We start from the raw sequence: 21,601 nt of genomic DNA, 5'->3' as shown, positions 1-21,601 counted from the left end.
TGCAGCTGCCTTCTTGTGCCAACTCTGACAATAATCACAAGAGTGACACCAAAACATTAAAGCTGTGCAGCATAAAAAACAACGAGCTGAAAGACCCTAACAAAGGCTCTATAGGTAAGCAGAAACTGTCAAGTCTGTGATCATTTTCTGTGAACGCCATGATTGGCTCCTTTCACATCAGAAGTAGTCATTTTAAATATTGACTGTATCCAATTGAAACTTTGAAGTTGCACTTGTGTATTCTAATTTTTGATTTAATATTCTGTGCTGGGAGGCTTGGTGGTGCATTGGTTAGCCCATAATCCACAGCAAGAAGGTCCCTCTCTCTCTCTTTTGCGTGTTGCGAGCCTCTCTCTTTTGCGTGTTCTCCCCGTGCATGCTTTCGTTCCTTTCAGGTACTCCAGTTTCCTCCCACAGTCCAAAGACGTACTCGTTTGGTTAATTGGTGACTCTAAATTGCCCATAGATGTAAATGCGAGTGTGAATGGTCGTCCGTTATATGGATCAGCCCTTTTGATTGACAGGTGACCTGTCCACGGTGTAACCCGCCTCTCGTACAATGACAACTGGCAGTGACTCCTTCTTATAAATCCTCACATCTTATCCATATATTTGCAAAGTGCATATTGTTTTCTTCCACTGTATTGTTTATCCCATCCAAGTACCAGAGATATATTTAAACATGTGACAGCTACATCCACTCATTTAACTTGTTTATGTAGGTGAGGGACACTTTGTGCCACCAGCTGTTTCTTATTGCTATAAAACAAGGCCGTGTTTTGCAGAGAGAGGACACATTTACTATGACTCATTCTAACATTTCAGTGTCACATCCAAAGCCATTTATAAGAGGGAGGAAGAAAGAGACTTGTGCACTCTGTCAGCTGTTACAGGCGTGCTTATCTGCCCAGAAGGAGACAAGTGTTTGGTGAATGAAGACTGAACCGAGGTGACACATTGATGTTTTGTAATTGCACATTCAGAGAGAATGGGAGGATATTTTGTACAGTTCTCTCTGTCAGCTGTTTTAGGCGTCTTAACGGCATGAAAGGAGAGACGGACGTTTGAAACTGAAGCTGAATCACTCTCTGCGGCGGAGGGCCTGCTTTACTGTCAGGACCACCATCAAAAGACAGTGTGGTCCCATCCACAACATCTGCTGCAGAGCCACAGGGGCTGGCTTGCATGTGCGTGTCTGTGTGTGTGTGTGTGTGTGTGTGTGTGTGTGGTGATTATGAGTGTGTGCTGGGGGGGATGGAAAGGGGAGTCTTGTCAGTGATGTCCCATACAAAGAAGATAAAAGTACTAATGGCCTAGGCTTCCTGTAATGGAACGCTGAGCTGTGTGTTTGTGTGTTTGTGTGTTTGTGCATGTGTAAGTGTGTGTGTGTTTGTGTGTCAGTGCATCAACAAAGCAGCATTCAAAACGCCTCTTATTCATGGCTGTATTTAGGCCTGCTCTTTCTCTCTTCTATTTACAGCTCCCTCCCTCTCGTTTACATGTGGGCTTCCTTTCACATGCACCTACTGTACCAGGCTGTAGCTGCACGCAGCAGCCGCAGTGTGCGGCCTCTTTTCATCAACTCTCTTCCATACACCTCTATATCACACATATACCGGTTTATTACATCAAACCAGGGAACAGAGATGTATTTAACTGTTGATGGCCTGGTATTTCTTACACCGTACATACATGTACTCTTGTCCTTTGCAAAGGTCATGATACATTACTGACAAATTCACCTGTATAAAACAAAGAAATAACTTACAATGCATATTTTTTGTCTCAGTTTTGGCCTCCTTGATCAAAAGTAGCAGCCCAGCCATTTCACTCATTTGTGTTGGAAGTGAAAGAAAGATCCAACAGCCTGTTTTTCTTTCCTTTTGTTTTTCAAAGACCAGCTGTTTTCAGGATGAATGTTGATGGTTGTTTATGTATTTATTCAAGATTAATGACTTATTTAAGATTAAAAACAGTGTGACTTTTTACTCCTGGTTTAGTCTACAGCTCACAGATGTGGTTGCTCTGTAATAGAAATGTTGTTGATAAAGCTACAGCAAGATATAGCTCAGTAGCAGGACCAACAAGAATCTAACATTATATACGAAATTGGGGAATTACCGCCACCACTGTCCTAAGAACTTTACTTTCTATGTAATTTTTCTTTTGAAAACGATGGAAAGAACATCAGGAAGGAGTTAATCAGCTGCCGTAACAGTCGGGACAAACCTTAACTTTGGGAAAAAAGCTCATAATACACAAGCATTAACACCCTAAAAGGTCCCCCAGTATGAGACCGGACACTTAACACAGATTCACTGGCCGCACAGAGGACCACGATATCCTTCAGAAGTGGATCAACAGCTAGCTAGCATAATCAAGTAAGAGCTGCATGTAATCATTACAGACCAGCTGCACCAGCAAAAAATATATGTGCTCAATGAATATCTATATTAATCATATTTGCCAACGCAACAATTCTGTGATGATTAAATGCAACTGTTAAATAACGTTATATTACACAGCACTTCATCACAAAACATGGCAGATGGTCAAGTTTATTCTCCTTTTCTCCTTTATGTAATGAGGCTGTTGTTGTAACTGATGTCTAATGTTAAATCTAGATAATGTTAAGATGGCCTGATTAAGGTGTATCTTCATCAGTAACTGGAGGCAGCTGTCTAACATCTTTACTATCTATGCTGCTGTCACAATCAGCAGGCAGCAGCAGACACTGACTTGCCACGGCAGTAATGACGGCTACATAAGACAACACACAAATTGGTCACCAGATTCGTCTATAAGTCAGATGTTTTTCAACATTTTGAACCTGAAGTGCAGTAATGCACACGGCAAGGCCTCCAAATCTTTTTCATAATAAAATACACATGACATGTATCTATTTGTTTTTAGCAGTTTAACCAAAGAGAGCAATCTCCAAGAGGGTTTAATAATTATGGTCTTATGAGGAAATATTATCCATTATTTCACCAAAAAAGTCAAAAGTAGACAACATTCTGAACAAATAAACACAGTATTGTGTGTCAGGATTTTGTTTTTTCTTCTTCCCTACTCCATTTATCATCTCATGATCCCCTAGATTTATCTCAGGACCCTTTGGTTTAGGTTGGCAACCACTGAACAAAACTATCTACAGGACTCTATAAAGTTAAAATAGATCAGGCTCAACAAACTGAAACGGTATGCTGTTGACACAATGATAAATAACATATATTATTTACATATTTTAATAACATATCATGCACATTTCCTGCTTCCTTTTTTCTGAGTAATAAGCTCTACTTCAACCAGGTTCTTATTCATGAATGACTTATTTACATTTCATAACAGGAAAAGCACAGATGTTAATGATAACTCTATGTTTTTTTTTCTATAGATATTATGTATTTTATTTTGATTATTTACACCAGTGCTTCATCAACTGTCATTTTGAAACATCTTCCCTAATAATGTCAATATTAATGTGAATCTATTAGTTGCAGTAACAGTCAGTAGGTTACAGTGTAATATTGTAAACCAATGAGGATGAACATTCTGTTTGCATTTCACTTTTACACTTTAAAAAAAGAGACACACAGACCAAAACAAACATGTCTAAGTCCAATGCTTTGACTACATTTAGATAAACAGCGCCCTCTTGTGGTAAAAATGGTGTAGCATAAAATCAGTGGCAGTAGAAGTATTACCAAACTTCCAACAAAAGTACGGAAAAAATATCCCTGTGTGTGTGTTTTACTGTTATTTATGATGTTTTTGAATTAATTATCATTGGAATAATATTTTGTAATAGTTTTCTGAAGAAGTAGGAGGTTTTTCATAACCCATAAAGGAACACTTAATCTGAAAAATTACATTTGAAAACCGCAATATGCATGCTTTACTTTACCTTAGTACATAACTTAAGTACATGGACTTAGTTAAATTCCATCCCTGGGTTAAATAATAAAAAGCTCTATGATTTGTACATATTTTACTACTCTTTCACCAAATATTTAGGCATCCTCGGGCTTAGGTAAAGAATTGGGAGATGAGAGAACTGAAGAAAAGAATAAATATGCTCAGATTCCCCCATTCTCAAAATAACTCAAAGCAAAATTAGAGCTATAAGAGTTATGAATTGACTAGATACCACCTTCCCACAAGAAGTTCACAATATAAGATCAGTCAGAGCTAATCACATAATGACTTAATTCGCTAAGTGCAATAAGTGCATGAATTCATGTAGATGTCATTGGTGTAGAAATATCTACAAATAAAAAAGTAACATGCTTAATTTATCTGCATATATATATATATATATATATATACCAAATTCATGCACCAGTAATCTAATTGTAGGCTACAGAAGAAATACTTTTGACTGTTAGATGTATTTGATGACATAAAAGGCCTATATGCACCATGTAATGCAGGACGTTATTATTATCACCTTCCTTGGTAAAATCACAGTATTCCTAAAAAATCCTAATGGAATTTCTTTTCTCTTTTGGTTTTGTCATAATATATTTTATCAGTGCAGTAAAGTGCATAGGCCAAATACATTATTTCCAATTTCTGTTACAGCGTTTTTGTAAAGTATCTCTCAACATCACACCACCGTGCACGTGCGTTCACCGTAAAACGTGATGGTGGTTGTCGCATGATGGTTCGGTCTCTCCAAGAACCAATACGACGCTGTTCCGAAGTGAATGTGAACGTAATTGGGAATAGAGCGTTTTGCAGTTGGTTTGCGGAATTTACTGACAGCAACGAGTCCAATGGCAGATGCGCGAAGCGGATTGTTGGTAACGTAGTCTGACAGCGGAGAGACGACTTATTTTTAAGCTACAGCGCTACGCTTTCGACTACGTGTCCCATAACACACTGCGGCGTTCTGAGATGTGTGTATATGAGGCAGCGAGAGAGAGAGGGGAAGATTTAGGAATTCGTCTGCAGACTTGGAGCTGCGCTGTTAAAGAATAATGGTAAGAGCACGAACTAAAACCGAGCTATTGTTTAAATAATTGCCATACTTAGTATAAAATAACGGAGATTCTTCATCGGTTGTTGGCATAGTTTGCCAAAGACCGCTAACATCAGTGATTGCTCAAAGGAAATGAAACATTAGCTAACTTAAGCTAGCAAACAAGCCACTTTAGCCAGCTAATTATCGCAGCTTTAACGGACATTGGCAAAATGAGGGCTCGATAAGAAACTGCACTGCTGGTCGTCGTTTATAGTAGCTAACACGTATAAAGCTGTTACAGTCTTATGGGTAAGACGTTTGAACATTGAGCTAGCTAGCTGTCAGTATTCAACTTTAGTCCGTGGTGTGTGTGTTCCGCCCCCCTTCTCTTTACGGGAATCTCCTGGCTTGTGAAAAGGGACAGTGACGCTGGAGTGGATTAGGGGTCCTGGATAGTTTCTGCAGGCCATTAACATAAGAGCTGACAGTCTGCATACCTTTCTGTTTACATCAGTATCTCATTGTCCGCTTCACTGGTTTTTGGCTGTCACTTCTCCCTCTTCCCTTTGTCTGTGAGTTGCTCCCTCCCTCTGCCTCGCAGCCTTCCCTCTGTGTGTTTGAAGGTTTGCAGATGCTGGTCACTTTATACAGTTTCCTTCATTAAATTGTTGATAGGACGTGTGGTCAGTCAGACAGCTGTTCTGTGTTTTCCCAGCTTTCTTAGCTGCGTGTGTGTCAAGAGGAGGGCCACCAACTTCAACAAGGAAGCAAAAAAAGTGCACGGTTGTGTAGTATTGTATTTGTACATTATTAAATAAACAGTTAGTTCTGGAATTTTGCAATATTCTGCAAACCTGCTTAGTTAAGATGTTACTGTTTGCTGAATTTGTGCATTGAATTAATTTACATCTCTAGCTCACTTTTAATTACAGCAGGAAACAGTCGGCAGGAGAGAAACTATCCCATACTAAATGGCACATTTACTTAGACATTTTTTGTAGAGAATAATGCAACTTTGAGAACCTATAACATACATTGATATGAGAAAGTTCTTCTTTGCTGTAACAACTGAAGCAAAGTCACTATTTTTAATTGTGTGATTGTGCCTAAAGACAGTGAACTAGGTCAGTAATCTATTAAACAACGTAAATGCTATTGTGCAACTCCCATGATGCACTTATTTTTCACTCTACTTCCTTAAAGCTGTACTGTAGACGCTGGCAGTTGACAACATTTCTTGGGCCCATGTGTGGGTGTGCATTCTCTTTCTCTGTTAAACATAAAGCAAACTTCTGGCTTGCATTATCCTGATTTGAGTCAGGCTTCTGCAGTCTGGGTCAGAGGCAAATCCCCCTGGGATCTCATACTGTTGCGTGCAGGCCTTAAACAGGCGTACATCACATCCCAGCCAAAAGTTGTGATCTATGACAACAAACTTGATGGGAGAATATGCACACCAGTAAGCAAACTCTGAACCATGCAGGCAAACATTTTAGAGGCAGGGGAAATTGGCAATGCAGATGGTGGTGTGGTAAATTGAAGACAGATTGTACAAGATGCCTCTCAAATATTCAATTTCACTTCATTTCAAAGGTAAATGAGCGATCCACAGCACCATAAATCTTTAAATCAGCAGTGCTATTTGAACTCATGCCTCTACTGAGCCATAACTATCATCAAATAGCATTTAAGAACTTCATAACAGAGCATCAATCATTTTTACTCATACATTCTAATAGGGCTGCAACTAACAAGTATTTTGATAATCGATTAATCTGTTGATTATTTATACGATTAATCGATTATAAATCGGATAAAAAGAAAAAAGCGTAATTTTAGTATCAGCATTATATTCAAAACACAAAAAATATATCTTGTTTTCTTGTACAATGCAATGTTAATATATAAATTATGTAACTCAATTAATATCTTGCTGATTTACTTAATAATTTCACATGAAAAAGGAACGTACAGGCGAGGCCACTACAATAGAAAAACTGGACAGTGGGGATGAAGTGAGTATAATAGGGAAATTAAACTAACCAAACTATATTTAATGAAAGATTCACTCAAGTCTGTCTCTGACTAATGGCATGAAATATTCAAACTTCAGCATAAAGCATTAGCATTAGCTTAATCAAGAGTTGGCGCACCTCGTTCCGGTGCTGGTTACACAAACGGTATCAGGATTAGTCATTGAAAACAAACAAACTGGCGAGTTTTCGTTTTGCACTGAGCAACAAAAAAGTAGCAACTTTAAGTATTTCACTTAATTTGCTTCAATATTGCATGCCCTGCGATGTGAATATTGCACATGCTCAAATTGCAATTGCAGTTGTTAAGCGATATATCGTGCAGCCATAGTTCTGGCATTGTCATTGCATATCCTCATAATCAGCCCCAATAATAATGCAGGTCTAGTTCAAACCACTTAAATTACAAACTTCTGTTCACCAAACTTCCACCTTCAGATGATATCCCAGGGATAGCACTGATTAATGCAAACATTGTGACATAACGTGAAGTAATACTATGATTGCTGTGAACATAAATACTTTGACATTTGTGCGTAATGCTGGGTGATGGTTTGATGGCTCAACATCTTTCCTCCTCAACTCATTTCTACTTCCTTGTCCTCTTCCCTCTCCCCAGGCCTAGCCGTCCAGCTAGCTGCTAGCATTTCATCGTACATTTGTGTGCTTTTGGTTATGAGCAGTCGTAAGACACCTCACTACAAACAATATTTCCAAGGAGCAACAGCCACCACAACAGACCCCCCAAGCAGCTCCTCCAGCCCCCCACGCAGACTCAAGCAGTGGGGTAAGAGACTCTTCTAGAACATGAAGAAATATTTTAAATTAAAGCCCAGATTATACTGGTTTGGTGTGACATATTCCTTCTGCTACTACTCTTTTTGTTTTTAATAATGCTCTATTTAACTCAATACTGCCTCTTCACACATCTTCCTATCTATCCAACGCTCTTTTATAAAATGCAGAGCAGGATGGAGGCCTCATTTGGCCCAACCTTCGCAGCTGTGGCTGCTGGAACTAAAGGTGATACAAAAATATTCTCCACTCAAAATGCACTTTATTTTTCTTCTTTTTTTTTGTTTTTTGCTTAAAAGTAACTGAATTTGCCTTCTTGTGTTTTCAGCCGAAGGGTCCAGCAACTACAAGCAGCACAGGAGAACTCCCTCCTCCTCCAGCACTCTGACCTACTCTCCCCGGGATGACGACGATGGAATGGTACGATCTCACATCCTTTTAGGTTTTATTAGATATTTGAACAGGCTATGACCTCTTCTCTTCCCTGCTTCCTCCTGTCCCATCAGCCTCCTATCGGTACTCCTCGGAGGTCAGATTCAGCCATCTCTGTCAGATCTCTCCATTCTGAGTCCAACATGTCTCTGCGTTCCACCTTCTCTCTGCATGAGGAGGAAGAGGACACGGTATGATGCACAGGACACATATCACACTGAAATAAAAAGACAGTTTGTTTTGGAATTGAAACACCTCAAACTGGACAACATAACAAATGCTGTGCAATTGCAGGAGCCCCAGGTGTTTGCTGAACAGCCGTCAGTAAAACTTTGCTGCCAGTTGTGCTGTAACGTCTTTAAGGACCCCGTTATCACCACATGTGGGGTGAGTGTCCTTCTGTTTTTTCCCGCCTTTATCAGTTTGTCCATCTTGTTCTTTGTCTTTGCCTGTTTTCTGATTGTCTGCTTTCTTTTTTAAACCTTGTTAACTTTTTTTGTAAATGTTTTCAAGTTAACAGTTTGTCAATTGAGATATGCATCTATGTGTTCCTTAAAGTTGTAATCTTGAAGATCTCAGTTTCGTTCTCTTTGGTGGCACCGATAAATGGTAATTGCGGGAGCACACTTCCCAGATATCCGGACAGTGCTGCATGTGTGACATCCACGGTTGGCTCTCTTTGTAACGGTTGTAACTCTTGATTTTCCTCGTTTGCCTTCATTTGAGCGACAAATTTGTTTCTTTTTCTTTGGATTTTCACTTATTTTTGAAATTGCATCTGTAGCCTTCAATCTTTTCTTTGTTTGTTCAGCCATAGTAGATTACAGTTTACTCGCAACACTTTCAGAGAATGGAAAAGCAGCCGCTTAGCTCCGCCTACCCTCTCTGGCAGACCAACCACTGCTGGGTGATGGAAAACCCCTTACTAACTGGGCGCCGCTTGTGATTCTTTTCTGCGAATGTTGCACCAGTCACCCAGTCTGTAATACTGCAAATGCAAAGGCTTTCTTCAGTGGGCCATAGGCTCCATCACCATTAGTTTACCTCATTTGGAGATAGATAGTGACTTAATAGACATTTATTCACAAGAAAATCTTCGAGATTATACCTTCAAGGTGTTTGATGCACCACAAGCAAATTATAATTGGCAATTGGCTAAACCCCTCCACAAACTGTTACTAGGCACTGCAGGGCTTTTAAGCTTTGGATTTCAGGAAGTGGACAGTTTCTAGTTTTTACCCTCTCCAAAAAACAAAAATACAGAAACAGATGTGTGAAGGATACTCGTTTGCCGTTATGTCCAGCTAACTAGCTTTCTTCTCAAAAGCAGAACCTCAGTGTTTCTTCCAAGACCAAAAGCATTTCATACCTCATTATTTTTCAGACTGCTGGGTATTAAAAAGCGTTACTCTTTTACCCACTGAGCTGTGTTTGGCTACAGCTCCTGGATGCTACTATATCAGAGTTAGGTTGACATTAGATGAGCTCCTTGATGGATTATGGAAAGGTTACATGTCAGCAACTCCAGCCAAAGTCTTAATCTGAGGGAGCGTAACATTCTGAAAAACCCATTTGTTGGTTGTCATCCTAAAAGCCTTTTCTCTTATAAAATTAACAGTGAAACAGACTGTTTAAGAAAACGAACAATAAAGCAAAAAAGCTCTGTGTTGCTGATCTAATTAGATTAAAATAATGTTTCAGTTGGGAAATGGTCACTTGTGTTAAAAGATAAAGATTAAAAAAAAATGTGGACCTTTTTATAATGCTTGTTTTTTCTTGCTTCTGTAGCACACCTTCTGCAGACGATGTGCCTTGACTTCAGGTGAGACTTTAATGTATTGGTGAGCATAATAGATCTACGCCATGTTGGACATTGTCAAACACAGGTGGCAGAAATAACTAATGATATATGATATGTCATATTCAATTTTAATGAGCCAACATTACAGCTGTAGTAAAAAAAAACATGCAGTGAGAGTGTGATAACCTAACAATTATGTTTCTCCTCTCACAGACAAGTGCCCAGTGGATGCCGCTAAGCTAACGGTCGTAGTGAACAACATTGCAGTAGCTGAGCAGATTGGAGAGCTCTTCATTCACTGTAAATATGGCTGCAGGGCCACAGCCAGCAGCGCAGGCGCGGCTGCATCCTCCACCTCACAAGTGGCCGGTAAACCTGGAGCCTACGAGGTGGACCCCCTGGGCTGCCCGTTCACCATCAAACTGTCCACACGCAAGTAAGGACTACGGAGAGGGATACGATAGGATGTTGTCTCTCCCCTGCTTCCCCTTCCTTATGTGATATGTAGTTTTCTAAGGCAGAAACAAATGGCTAAGCTGGTACCAACTGTTGCCCTTGTATTTCTTATTTCTGCAGAGAACATGAAGCCAGCTGTGACTACAGGCCAGTCCGCTGCCCCAACAACCCCTCCTGCCCCCCACTGCTCACCATGAACCTAGAGGCTCACCTTAAAGAATGTGAACACATCAAATGTCCACACTCCAAATATGGGTGAATACCAAAAACATAAAACAATTTTTTGTACCTTTTTTTAAAAAATAATCTATTTCAGTCACTATTACCATATACCACATTCCTTTACCTTCCATCAATCTGCCTCTCCTCTCCTCCCTCACAGCTGTACATTCATTGGTAACCAGGACACGTATGAAACACACCTGGAGGTGTGTAAATTTGAGGGCCTGAAGGAGTTCCTGCAGCAGACTGATGACAGGTAAACATTAAGTACACTCATCTGATGAGCTAAGTGCTCAAATATCTAAATATATGTTGGATTGATTTTCTGTCTGCTTACCATGTGGTCAGCATACTTTCACAATTCAAATTAAGTTATACTGAATACATATAATAAAGTAATCATTGTATCTTTTCTCTCCGTATGTAATCTCTGACCTTTGACCTTGTTTAGGTTCCATGAGATGCAGCTGACTCTTGCCCAGAAGGATCAAGACATTGCTTTCCTGCGCTCCATGTTGGGCAAACTTTCAGAGAAGTTAGATCAGCTAGAGAAGAACCTGGAACTCAAGTTTGGTAAGATTCAGTAGAGAAAGAAGGGCCTCAACCAAACAAAAGGGATACTCTGAATTCAGTATTTTACTTCCATGAAGTTGAAGGACTTGTGAGAGATCAAAAGAGATCAAAAGAGGTCAAAATCAGTACAGCAGAGGCTGAGATATCCTGACTTTTATTTCGTAAAATGGATCAAGCTAAAAAAGGTTAATTCCACATTTTCAATGATGCAATTAGATAACCTCATTTAGAAGTTTAGAACCCCAAAGAACTACAGCTTGGATTTCTATTCTCAACCTTCACATGTGTTGCAAGCTAGCCACAAAACCACACTAGAAACACTTCAAATGGTGTCCCTAAATAGGTGCAGTATTATGGCCATGTATACATTTGACTCTGATATTCAGTCTGTATTCGCGCACAATTATACGGCCGGTGAAATGCAGAAGAACACGGGGCGACTCCACTGGTTGTAAAAGAAGTCTGGTTGTATTTTAGTCTATGAGAAAATTAGCCTGCTTCTCTCTACATGTATTGCCTCAGGAAACATCTTCCTAATGAGTTTATGGTCTCAAGCTCTAGTTCAAAGTCTTGTTCAATAAAGCATGATCTTTATTTAGTAAATTATGATACCATTTAGAGTCACATAGACCATAAAGCAGGGGAGGATTTAGTGTGGGGCTACCTGTGATTAACAGGTCGCTACTAGGCAACCTTAAAAATAACTATTAGTTGAACACCTACGTTAAGGCTGCTCATGTGCAATGCATCCTGGTAGATGTAGGTACTACCGATATGGCTTTGCAAGCAGGAGAACTTTGGTTCTGTCTGCTGATAGATAAATATTGATAGCAGTTATTGACTTCTTAAACACAGCATCCTTACTTTGTTGTGTATTGTGTGTTTTTCAGATGTGTTGGATGAGAATCAGAGCAAACTGAGCGAGGACCTGATGGAATTTCGTAGGGATGCCTCCATGCTTAACGTGAGTGTGTTTGTATCATACAAAGATAAATGTTTTAATTAGGTAGCCAGAATAAAAGCATTGGTGTTGCTGTGTTAGTGAAGCTTTTACTTGATATTCAGTTGCACTCAAGTAAATCTCAATCGTCTGTGTCTCTGCAGGATGAGCTGTCCCACATCAATGCCAGGCTCAACATGGGAATCCTGGGCTGTGAGTAATAGCCTTTTCATCTTCTATTTAAAGTCCTGTTTCTTCATTCTTTCTTATTCTGCACCTCCCTCAGTAAAGGAAAACGCTTGATAAGCCTTTGAGGTTTGCTGCAACATGTTAAGTTATTCAAGATTTTTCCATTTTAGCTCTTCTGATTTCGAACAAAATCTAGCTTTGACTGGTCTCTCAGACACACCTTTCTCCACTAACCTCCATCTGTTTCTTCCTTCCTCCTTTCCTCACCTACCTCTCAGTCCCCTTTTTACTCCCCCTGTTTCAGCTTCAGTTATTCTTCTCTCTTAAGTTTAGTTTACGTTGAAAAATACCTATCCAGTCTTACCCTTCTCTGTGCTTTTGTGCAGCATACGATCCCCAACAGATCTTCAAGTGCAAGGGGACGTTCGTTGGCCACCAGGGTCCCGTTTGGTGTCTGTGTGTCTACTCCACTGGAGACCTGCTTTTTTCTGGATCCTCAGATAAGACTATCAAGGTAATATCAAGTCACAAACGGAGGAAATGAAACAATTCAAATGTGGTTCTTTAAAGTTTCTGCCTCTCAACACCCCCTGTTGATGTAGACAGGAGCCTAGTCATGGATGTATTACTCAAACTTGACTCCAGGATTTCATCTTCTCCAGAGAACCTGCAGCACACACCCACACTTACCATTTTTTCTTTGACGCAGTGCTATTTTTGCCTGAATGCAGCCTACACCCACATACTTCAGAGATATTGTGATAAATTGTTTTGTATGAGAAATCAAGATTTAGCAATGCTTTAGAGGATACCTTACCTTAGGAAACCATAAACAACTGAAAAAATTGTTTGTTTAGAATGTCAATCCTTTTTCTCTCTCTTGCCTCCTCAGGTTTGGGACACCTGCACCACCTACAAGTGTCAGAAAACCCTTGAGGGTCATGATGGCATTGTTCTGGCCCTGTGTATCCAGGGGTAATTAAATACACATAAACAACACACAGACCTGAGATCATTAGATGCATGTCAACTGGGAATGACCATCCTCCCACAAAGCAGGACTCAGTGTTATCTTTCTTTGTCTCCATAGAAACAGGCTTTACAGTGGCTCTGCAGACTGCACCATCATCGTAAGTGGAGCTCCACGCTTCTTCTTTTTAAGACCAACTTAAGATTTTACTATTTAAGTAACATAATGACCGTGTTGCTGCTGCTTTGAACTTTGCGTAGGTGTGGGATATCCAGACCCTGCAGAAAGTCAATACTATCCGTGCCCATGACAACCCCGTATGTACGCTGGTCTCCTCTCACAACATGTTGTTCAGCGGCTCCCTCAAGGCCATTAAGGTAAAGTTGTGAACATGACACATCACCCAGTTTATGTTGTGTGGCGTTTAAAAAACGTACTGCATGTCTATCAGTTTATTTTCCACTTAAACTTAGTCAAGTCAGAATTAATTTAAAGTGCTTTTCACATTAAAGTACCTTTACACTTTAAAACAATAAAAAACCAACAGAAGTATCATACATACTGATGATATATACACACAAAGTGCAGTCTTTGATTGTTTTTGTTTTGTGTAGTCTTGGGAGGCATAAAAATAGCTTTTTCTAAGATCAGAAGCTCAAGGTGAGAACTTCCAAACACGTTTAGTGTGTTAAGGAGGAGAACTGAATGCATTTAACAAATCTCACTAAAACAGATAATTACAGAAATGGACAAATTCTGTCTTTATTATGGAGATGGTGAAAAGCAATATTTACAGTATGGTAAATGGACTGTACTTATACAGCGCTCTTCTAGTCATCTGACCACTCAAAGTGCTTTTATACATCATCACACATTCACCCTTTCACACACTGATGGCAAAGGCATCTATGCAAAGGAACTAACTGCATTTGGGGGATCAGTATCAGTGTGCAGGGATCAAACGGCAAACCTTCCGATTGGGAGACGACCTACTCTACCACTGAGCCACAACTGCCTTTACTAAATACAGGATTCAGTTAAAGGGCCGGTAAAATATGACACCAATTTTCCCTGAGAAATTACCCATCCATCAACACATCTTTGAATAAATGTATGCCTTTGGCTGGTCCCACAGTGAGAAGAAAACTAATATTTACACGATTCATTTTGCCATGTGTAACTTTGCATCACATGCTAGTAATGAAAATGGATTAGGCCAGTTGCAAACCTTGGAACAGAAGGTCACAGCCTGTCTGTCTCAAAGCAATTAATCAGATCATGGATGATCATCAAAGATGTCTTGTTAGACTCCACATCTGTCCTGTTGTGCTGAACCGGCTCTATGCTCCAGGTGATGTATCCTGACGAGCTGAACTTAATCTGAACTCTGTTCCACTACAACTGTCTCGTCTCGGATAAGCAATTGTTTGACCAGACCAAGACATGCAACGTGACTTAGCTTGACTTAGGTTAGTGTAGTTGCATGTTTTAGAATTCAATATCCAAATTAATCTTCACACATGATTAGCCAAATAAAAAATAACCTTATTTGGACATGTAAAGTATCTCTATGTGTAGTGCTGGATTAAATATTACCTTCCAAGGCGTTCTGCGACATATGTAGAGAAGGTAAGAGAGTCTGCGATGGGGTCTACTGTCACACCAGATCTTATCCTATAAGGGTCAAACAGTGCATAAATAGTTAAATTAATAATAAATAAGAGTAAAGAAATACCAAAGCACCGAGTTTAGACAGTCGAGATTAGTGTAAATATGTGGCTCAGTGAGGAGAGGAGGAGAGGCAGACATTTAAGTAAGATGTCTGTAGCCTTGTCTTAGTTACCATGGTTACAAGCGAGAGAGCGAGAAAAGGGAAGGGGTGACTGTGGGGCTGTGTGTGTATTTGTGTGTGTGTGTGTGTGTGTGTGTGTGTGTGTGTGATGTCAATCCTCCTACACAGGGACTTTCCTTTCTTACTCAACTCCACTCCATCGCCGCCCGCTCCCGTCTTCCAGCTTCTCCCTATTTCAGCTCAGTGACATCATGCACTTTAGTGGTTTTCCTGCTTTGTGTTTGCCCCAGCTCTGTTAGACACACTGTGTGTGTGTGTGTGTGTGTGTGTGTGTGTGTGTGTGTGTGTGTGTGTGTGTGTGTGTGTGTGTGTGTGTGTGTGTGTGTGTGTGTGTGTGTGTGTGTGTGTGTGTGTGTGTGTGGTGTGTTGAGTAGTGAAAAAGCCAGTGAAAGTACATTGTTAAAGTAATAAAATAAGTTCCCCATAAAATGTAATATAAACTTTGCGTGACAGAAGGCATGTCAGTATTAACTACTTGATCTCTTTGGTTTGAACTTTACTATTTTAATTTTAGTTTTCATCATCTCTATAAACCCTGTTCTTGTGTGTGTAGGTGTGGGACATCGTGGGTACGGAGCTGAAGCTGAAGAAGGAGCTGACTGGTCTGAATCACTGGGTTAGAGCGCTGGTGGCCTCCCAGAATCACCTGTACAGCGGCTCGTATCAGACCATCAAGGTAGGTGGAGGGGTGGGGAGTTATAGGGGAGACAGGTACATTCTGTCAGGCTGTGGATTTCTCAACTGGCTGAAGTGATGCGCATGTGGCTGTTGTATGGTAGCTGCCCCACATATACAGATGTGTAAGGGGCTGTATTTTAGCCTTTACGTCAATGGCCATGGTTTTTAAACATCTGCTCCTCTTAGGGGGGGAAGCTGCTTTTGTCTACTGAAGTGTGAAACCAAGGTGTGAAACCAGAGTGAACATTTCTGAGAATTTCAAACAGCATTTACCACTGTTTCATTGTAAACTTAATATGCTGTATGTAGAACTAAAATGGGAAGCTTGACATAAAGCAACAGTAACCAAGAAAGGCAAGTTTAAAGCTTGATCTGTCACTTCTATCTTGAATCTACACCTTAAGCCTCCCACATAGCCTGGCATGCATCTCAGCAGAAATATTAAATACACATTCCAGCAAAGCACACCACAACAGTTGTCACACTGAAACTTTGGAGGAAACTTTGCTAGACGTTAGTTCTGCAGCTAGCTGTGTTAGCGGGCTTCTACATAGAGCTATTACTCGAATGGTGTTTGCCCATCTCAACCATTGACTATAAAAAGACGGACGATATGACAGCTCCCTAAAAGTAAAGCCAAAACATTTCAAGCGCTCCCTGCTGACTGGCTACAGTATAGGTCATAAAGCCCACCTCCTCCATGTTAATATGAGTCAAACTATAAAATCAAAATACAAGTCAAATACAGTTTTCTCAAACATGGTTTCTGTCATTATAGTTAGTTGTTATCATGCTGATTTAAGTCCAAGTGTAAATTTTTCTGACAAGTTTAGTTTTAATTAGTTATTTGATGCTGTCAAAAGGATGATTGACAACTTAGTTGACAAATACGGCTCCTGCAGCCGATCTGTTCTGATTAGCTGAGTAGAGCAGGATCGGCAAGAGGAGACGTAACTAAAACAATCATTACAGTCATTGAAGTTCCCATATCCGTGAACGTTAACCTCAGACCAACACAAGAAGCTGTTCTGCTGTTAAATACGCCGATGTGTGGGATCCTTGCTGGTTTGTGTGTGTGTTTTGGTTAGCGGAAGTGGCTACAGCGGCTCCACCCGCTGGTCTCTACTGCGCAGCTCTGCCTCCAAATGACATCACCAGTGCAAGATGGCAGCGCCTGCCACGGGGGCTATTTTGGCATCAATTTTGTACAATAAGAGTACAGTATTTAGGCAGCCATTCCTTAAATATGTGCCCTACAGTAAATATTACTTTGTTTGATATTCATTTGTATTTTCTCTAAATCTATTTTGTGTGTGTGTTTTTTTTTTTATGTGATGCAGCAGAAAGTAGATTTGAAAGTGCTGTTTTTGGCATTTTTCTGTCAGTGACAAATTTGAGTGGGATTTGGAGGCTGGTGTTGACGAGTTGCTACAGCGACCAAAATAAAGCACCACTAGGTTTACTGGAAGGATCAGCCAAGTTTTTATCACTTGTGTGTCTTAGTTAATTAATAATAGTTAGCTTGTGTTGTAATGGAAACCTGGGCTAACACCTTCAAGTTGTTTAGCAATGTTTTCAAGTTCAAGTAAATAATGAACTTCTTTAGTTATTATATTCATCAGTGTGTCTCGGTTGTTGTCACCGCTGGCCACAGTCTGGGCTTAAGCTGCAGTGCAGAAACATTGTTGCTGTAACTGTGGAACTGTGTGTGTATGTGTGTGTGTGCGTGTGTGTGTGTGTGTGTGTGTGTTTCTATATTGTGCAGTGAAAGCTGTTAGGATATATTGTGTTCAGTAATTGGATTCTGTCCTCTCTATATAAAAAGGACTTTGTGTCTCTGTCTGACTGTCATCTTCATTCACTGCTCACTGTACAAGTTCTCTCTGTGCCTGTATGTGTTTCTCTGTCTGTGTGTGCATCTGTCTGTGTGTGTGCAAAAGTTGGTCACTAATGAATACCTCAGGGAGCCTGTAGAGAGATAAAGAGTAGAACAGAAAAGAAGGCAAGGAGAGGGGGACTTGTTTTGGGAATGAGGGACGTCTGTGGAAGGCTGAAGAATGAGGAGGGGGAGATGAAGGGACGGCTATTGAAGACTGAGCTTCTTTTTTATGGTGCTTAGAAGCAGAGCAGTTAGTCTCTGGCCAACACTTAGCCGCAGAGGTCGTTTAGAAAGTGTTTTGCTGCAGAAATTGCTTTGACAAATGTTGCCAATATTCTGTGAAACGACAAGATAGAAAAAATAAAGTTTTTGTCTGTGTCAAATATATTTGATTACCAAGTTAAGTTCCTAAAAAAGTCATAAAACAAAAACAATTTTGTACTGATTTCAATTCTAAAATTCAAGAAATTAACTTTTAGTTTGTATTTGTAATGTTTGATAAGGTAGAATAACTAGCTCGCGTGTAAACCTTTTTTAACGGTAATGTTTTTTTCCCAGATGTTTCTAATATGAAAATATATCCCTCGTCCTCCACCTTACAATTGTATATCTGTCAAGATTGCACAAAATACCGGTGTGACGGTTATTCTAGTTTTTACCTGCCAAAGGGGTCGTCATTGAATATTCTGTTGTTGTTGTTGTTGTTTTGAAGCCTACAACGAATCATATGTGTGTAATATTTAAGGTGCTAGATGTGCTGAACCCACAGAGAATTGCCATCCATCTCTGTAGTTCTGTATACATAAACCATAACAAAGACCTGAAAGATGTATTATCGGTTTGATTAAGGCTGTTAACTGTAACTGTTGGGCAGGCAGCTTCTTTTAGTAACTCTACAGGACCTGCATGGACAGACAAATCAATGCTAATGCTAATTGCTAATCAATGCTAATGAACATCGTGCAGCATTTACAGTAGAAAGGCCTTATAGACTAAAACAAAGCTACAAGGAGAAAGAAAGAGAATTACTTTCAATAGTTTACCGGAAAAATTTGCACGTGTTAGCTAACGGGTTGACCTTAAAGTGGTAATCTTGAAGATTTCAGTTTCGTTCTCTTTGGCAGCACCTATAGCAATAAATGGTAATTGTGGGAGCACACTTCCCAGATATCCAAACAGTGTCGCATGTGTGACATCCACACGGTTGGCTTCGGTTGTAACTCTTGATTTTCCTGGCTGACGGTCACTTTCCTTTTTAGACTGTTTGCCTTCATCTGAGCGTCAAATTTGTACTTTGTATTTTCACTTACTTTTAAAGTTGTATCTGAAGTCATTTTTTCTTTGTTTGTTCAGCCATAGTAGATTACTGTTTACTCGCAACACTTGCAGAGACCGGAAAAACAGCTGCTTAGCTCCGCCTACCCTCTCTGGCAGACCAACCACCGCTGGGAGATTTTTTTTCCGCGAAAGTCGCCACAGACACTCAGTCCATAATATTTCAAATGCAAAGGCTTTCATCAGTGGGTCATAGGCTCAATCACCATTGTGTTACCTCATTCACCAATAGATAGTGACTTAACAGACATTTATTTACATGAAAATCTTAGAGATTATCACGTTAAAATCTTTATAAAGACATAATACGTACCTATTGTGTTTCCAGCTTCCAACTTTTAGCTCTAGAAACATGGGATTTTTTTTTTAAGTACAAGATTAATCCAAATAAGGCTGCAACCCTCACTGATGCTCACAACAGCAAACTCTTTGTTCCTCCCTCTCTGTCAGATTTGGGACATCCGGTCACTGGAGTGTGTTCACGTCCTGCAGACCAGCGGGGGCAGCGTCTACTCCATCGCCGTCACCAACCATCACATCGTCTGTGGCACCTATGAAAACCTCATCCACGTAAGGGAGATACACACAAGCACACTTAAAGCGGACTAGACTGTGTTATTTTCCATTTTCTTTATTTTAATTTTACTTTAATTCATTCTTGCCTGATGGGCCAAACTGTCTCGCCCTCTCTTGCAAGGCATGAGGTAGCTTTTGGCTCCATTTATACTCAGCCTTGTTTTATTGTATTTTTGCTAATACTACTTCAACAAGCAAGAATGCTTTCTTGGACAAAGTTAAATTCTGGAATGTTTGTGTTTCAATGATGATGATGATAAGGTGTGTCTTCTCTGTAGGTGTGGGACATCGAGTCCAAAGAGCAGGTGCGGACCCTGACAGGTCATGTGGGAACAGTTTATGCTCTTGCTGTCATCTCCACCCCTGACCAGACCAAAGTGTTCAGCGCCTCCTACGACCGCTCACTCAGGGTGAGGACGGACAGTGTGTCCTTTTCTGTGTGTGTGTTAGTCGGTCAGTTAGTCAGTACTCAAGGAGAAAATTCTTTACCACTCTAGACACACAAACAAAGACATAAAGAAACAGAACAATACAAAAAACAGGATTTATAGGGACACTTCATAAACCAACAGAGACACAAACACCACAGTTCAGGTCAGTGTTAAAACATTAACGGTAACTGTGATGTGAAAAGTTTGAATGTTCATGCGCGAGTTTAGCGAGGATTCTTGTCAAATATTAACTCTCGAATTATGCTAATAAAGGGAGGGAGGTGGGGACATGCCAACAAAAGCTCTCTAGAATAGAGGGCTAGAGAAGCTAAGTAAATTTTAGCTTCTTATTATGAAACGTAGTTCAAAGCAAAAGTTTGCATTTGTGTGTTTGTTCTTAGGTGTGGAGCATGGACAACATGATCTGCACACAGACCCTTCTGAGACATCAGGGCAGTGTAACAGCTCTTGCTGTCTCCAGAGGGCGCCTCTTCTCTGGAGCTGTCGACAGCACCGTCAAGGTACCAAAGATCATCTCTCCATCAGATGCAACATACGTACTTCCTGTACATCTGTCTGTCTGTCTGTCTGTCGCTCTACTGCAATGTTTTCTGCTGTAGTCATTCAACATCCTGTATCTCCTGTCATGTTTGTTTGTTAATTCATACTTCATTATCATTTAAACATGTATTTGTTTTTCAAATGGCACAGAAGTATCAAACGTAACCATACTGAAAGACCAGCATCATAAAGAGCCTTTCAGAATAAAAGCCTTTAAAGTCCATTTAAAGTGGTTTTTATAGCTTTTCAACTTCATCCCTCAATTATGCTTCTTGATCTTTTCTTTATTCTCTAATCAGCCTAATGTTACATATTTACAGCATGCCTCCACTTTTATTTTATTTATATGATGCACTGTAACTTTAATATATCTTCTGAAGTATTTGTCTTTGTGTGTCTTTCAGGTGTGGACATGCTAAGCAAACAGTTTGCCCTACAGGAGTCCAATTACTTCTCTTTGTGCGTCAGAGAGACGCTTTTAACGGTAACATTACACATGATATCCTCCTCCACTTCTGTTTTCTTTGATTGTGAATTAACAGCCGCAGACCAGTTATAACCTCCACCTCACAATCAAGCTGCATCAGAACAGTTTTACTGTATGCATCGCTTTTAAAATTACAAACAAACACGCTGACACCTGGACCCCGAACGTCAGGGTCAAACCTGGTCCTGCTTCTTAGTGACCTTATCACCAGTGCATTATGGGGCAAAATAAGACAAGCTGCCTTACAGCTGTGCCGCTCTGCACCAGAACCGAAATTGACTGGACGCTGTACTCCGTGATCAGAGCAGGGAACGAGGAGTCTCCTGCCTGCATCCTGCGGGCACACCTGCCATTTAAGAACTGTACTGATGATGCCTACTGCATACTGTTCAAATACATCTAAAGGCTGGTTTCACAAACATGGA

General features: G+C 40.2%; 1 protein-coding gene across 1 annotated transcript; it reads left to right on the top strand.

Annotated features, from left to right (window-relative positions):
• Positions 1-4,917: 4,917 nt before the first annotated feature.
• traf7 (TNF receptor-associated factor 7) lies at positions 4,918-21,311 on the top strand. Its single transcript, XM_069674661.1, is given in 23 exon segments — positions 4,918-4,985; positions 7,619-7,767; positions 7,769-7,786; positions 7,965-8,022; positions 8,123-8,214; positions 8,301-8,417; positions 8,521-8,613; positions 10,015-10,048; positions 10,241-10,463; positions 10,604-10,738; positions 10,866-10,961; positions 11,157-11,278; positions 12,169-12,242; positions 12,383-12,431; positions 12,794-12,921; positions 13,300-13,382; positions 13,498-13,537; positions 13,638-13,754; positions 15,783-15,905; positions 19,572-19,691; positions 19,976-20,107; positions 20,530-20,649; positions 21,094-21,311. Coding segments are annotated over 22 exon segments (2,082 nt in total). The 5' UTR covers positions 4,918-4,985; positions 7,619-7,674; the 3' UTR covers positions 21,109-21,311.
• The last annotated feature ends 290 nt before the right edge of the window (positions 21,312-21,601 follow it).

This window comes from Semicossyphus pulcher, unplaced genomic scaffold (assembly GCF_022749685.1).
Source record: "Semicossyphus pulcher isolate SPU_LCO1_2020_fin unplaced genomic scaffold, fSemPul1.0.p SCAF_23, whole genome shotgun sequence".
NCBI lineage: Eukaryota > Metazoa > Chordata > Actinopteri > Labriformes > Labridae > Semicossyphus > Semicossyphus pulcher.
The sequence above is the reverse complement of the archived record's forward strand: the minus strand, read 5'-3'. Positions and strand labels throughout refer to the sequence as shown.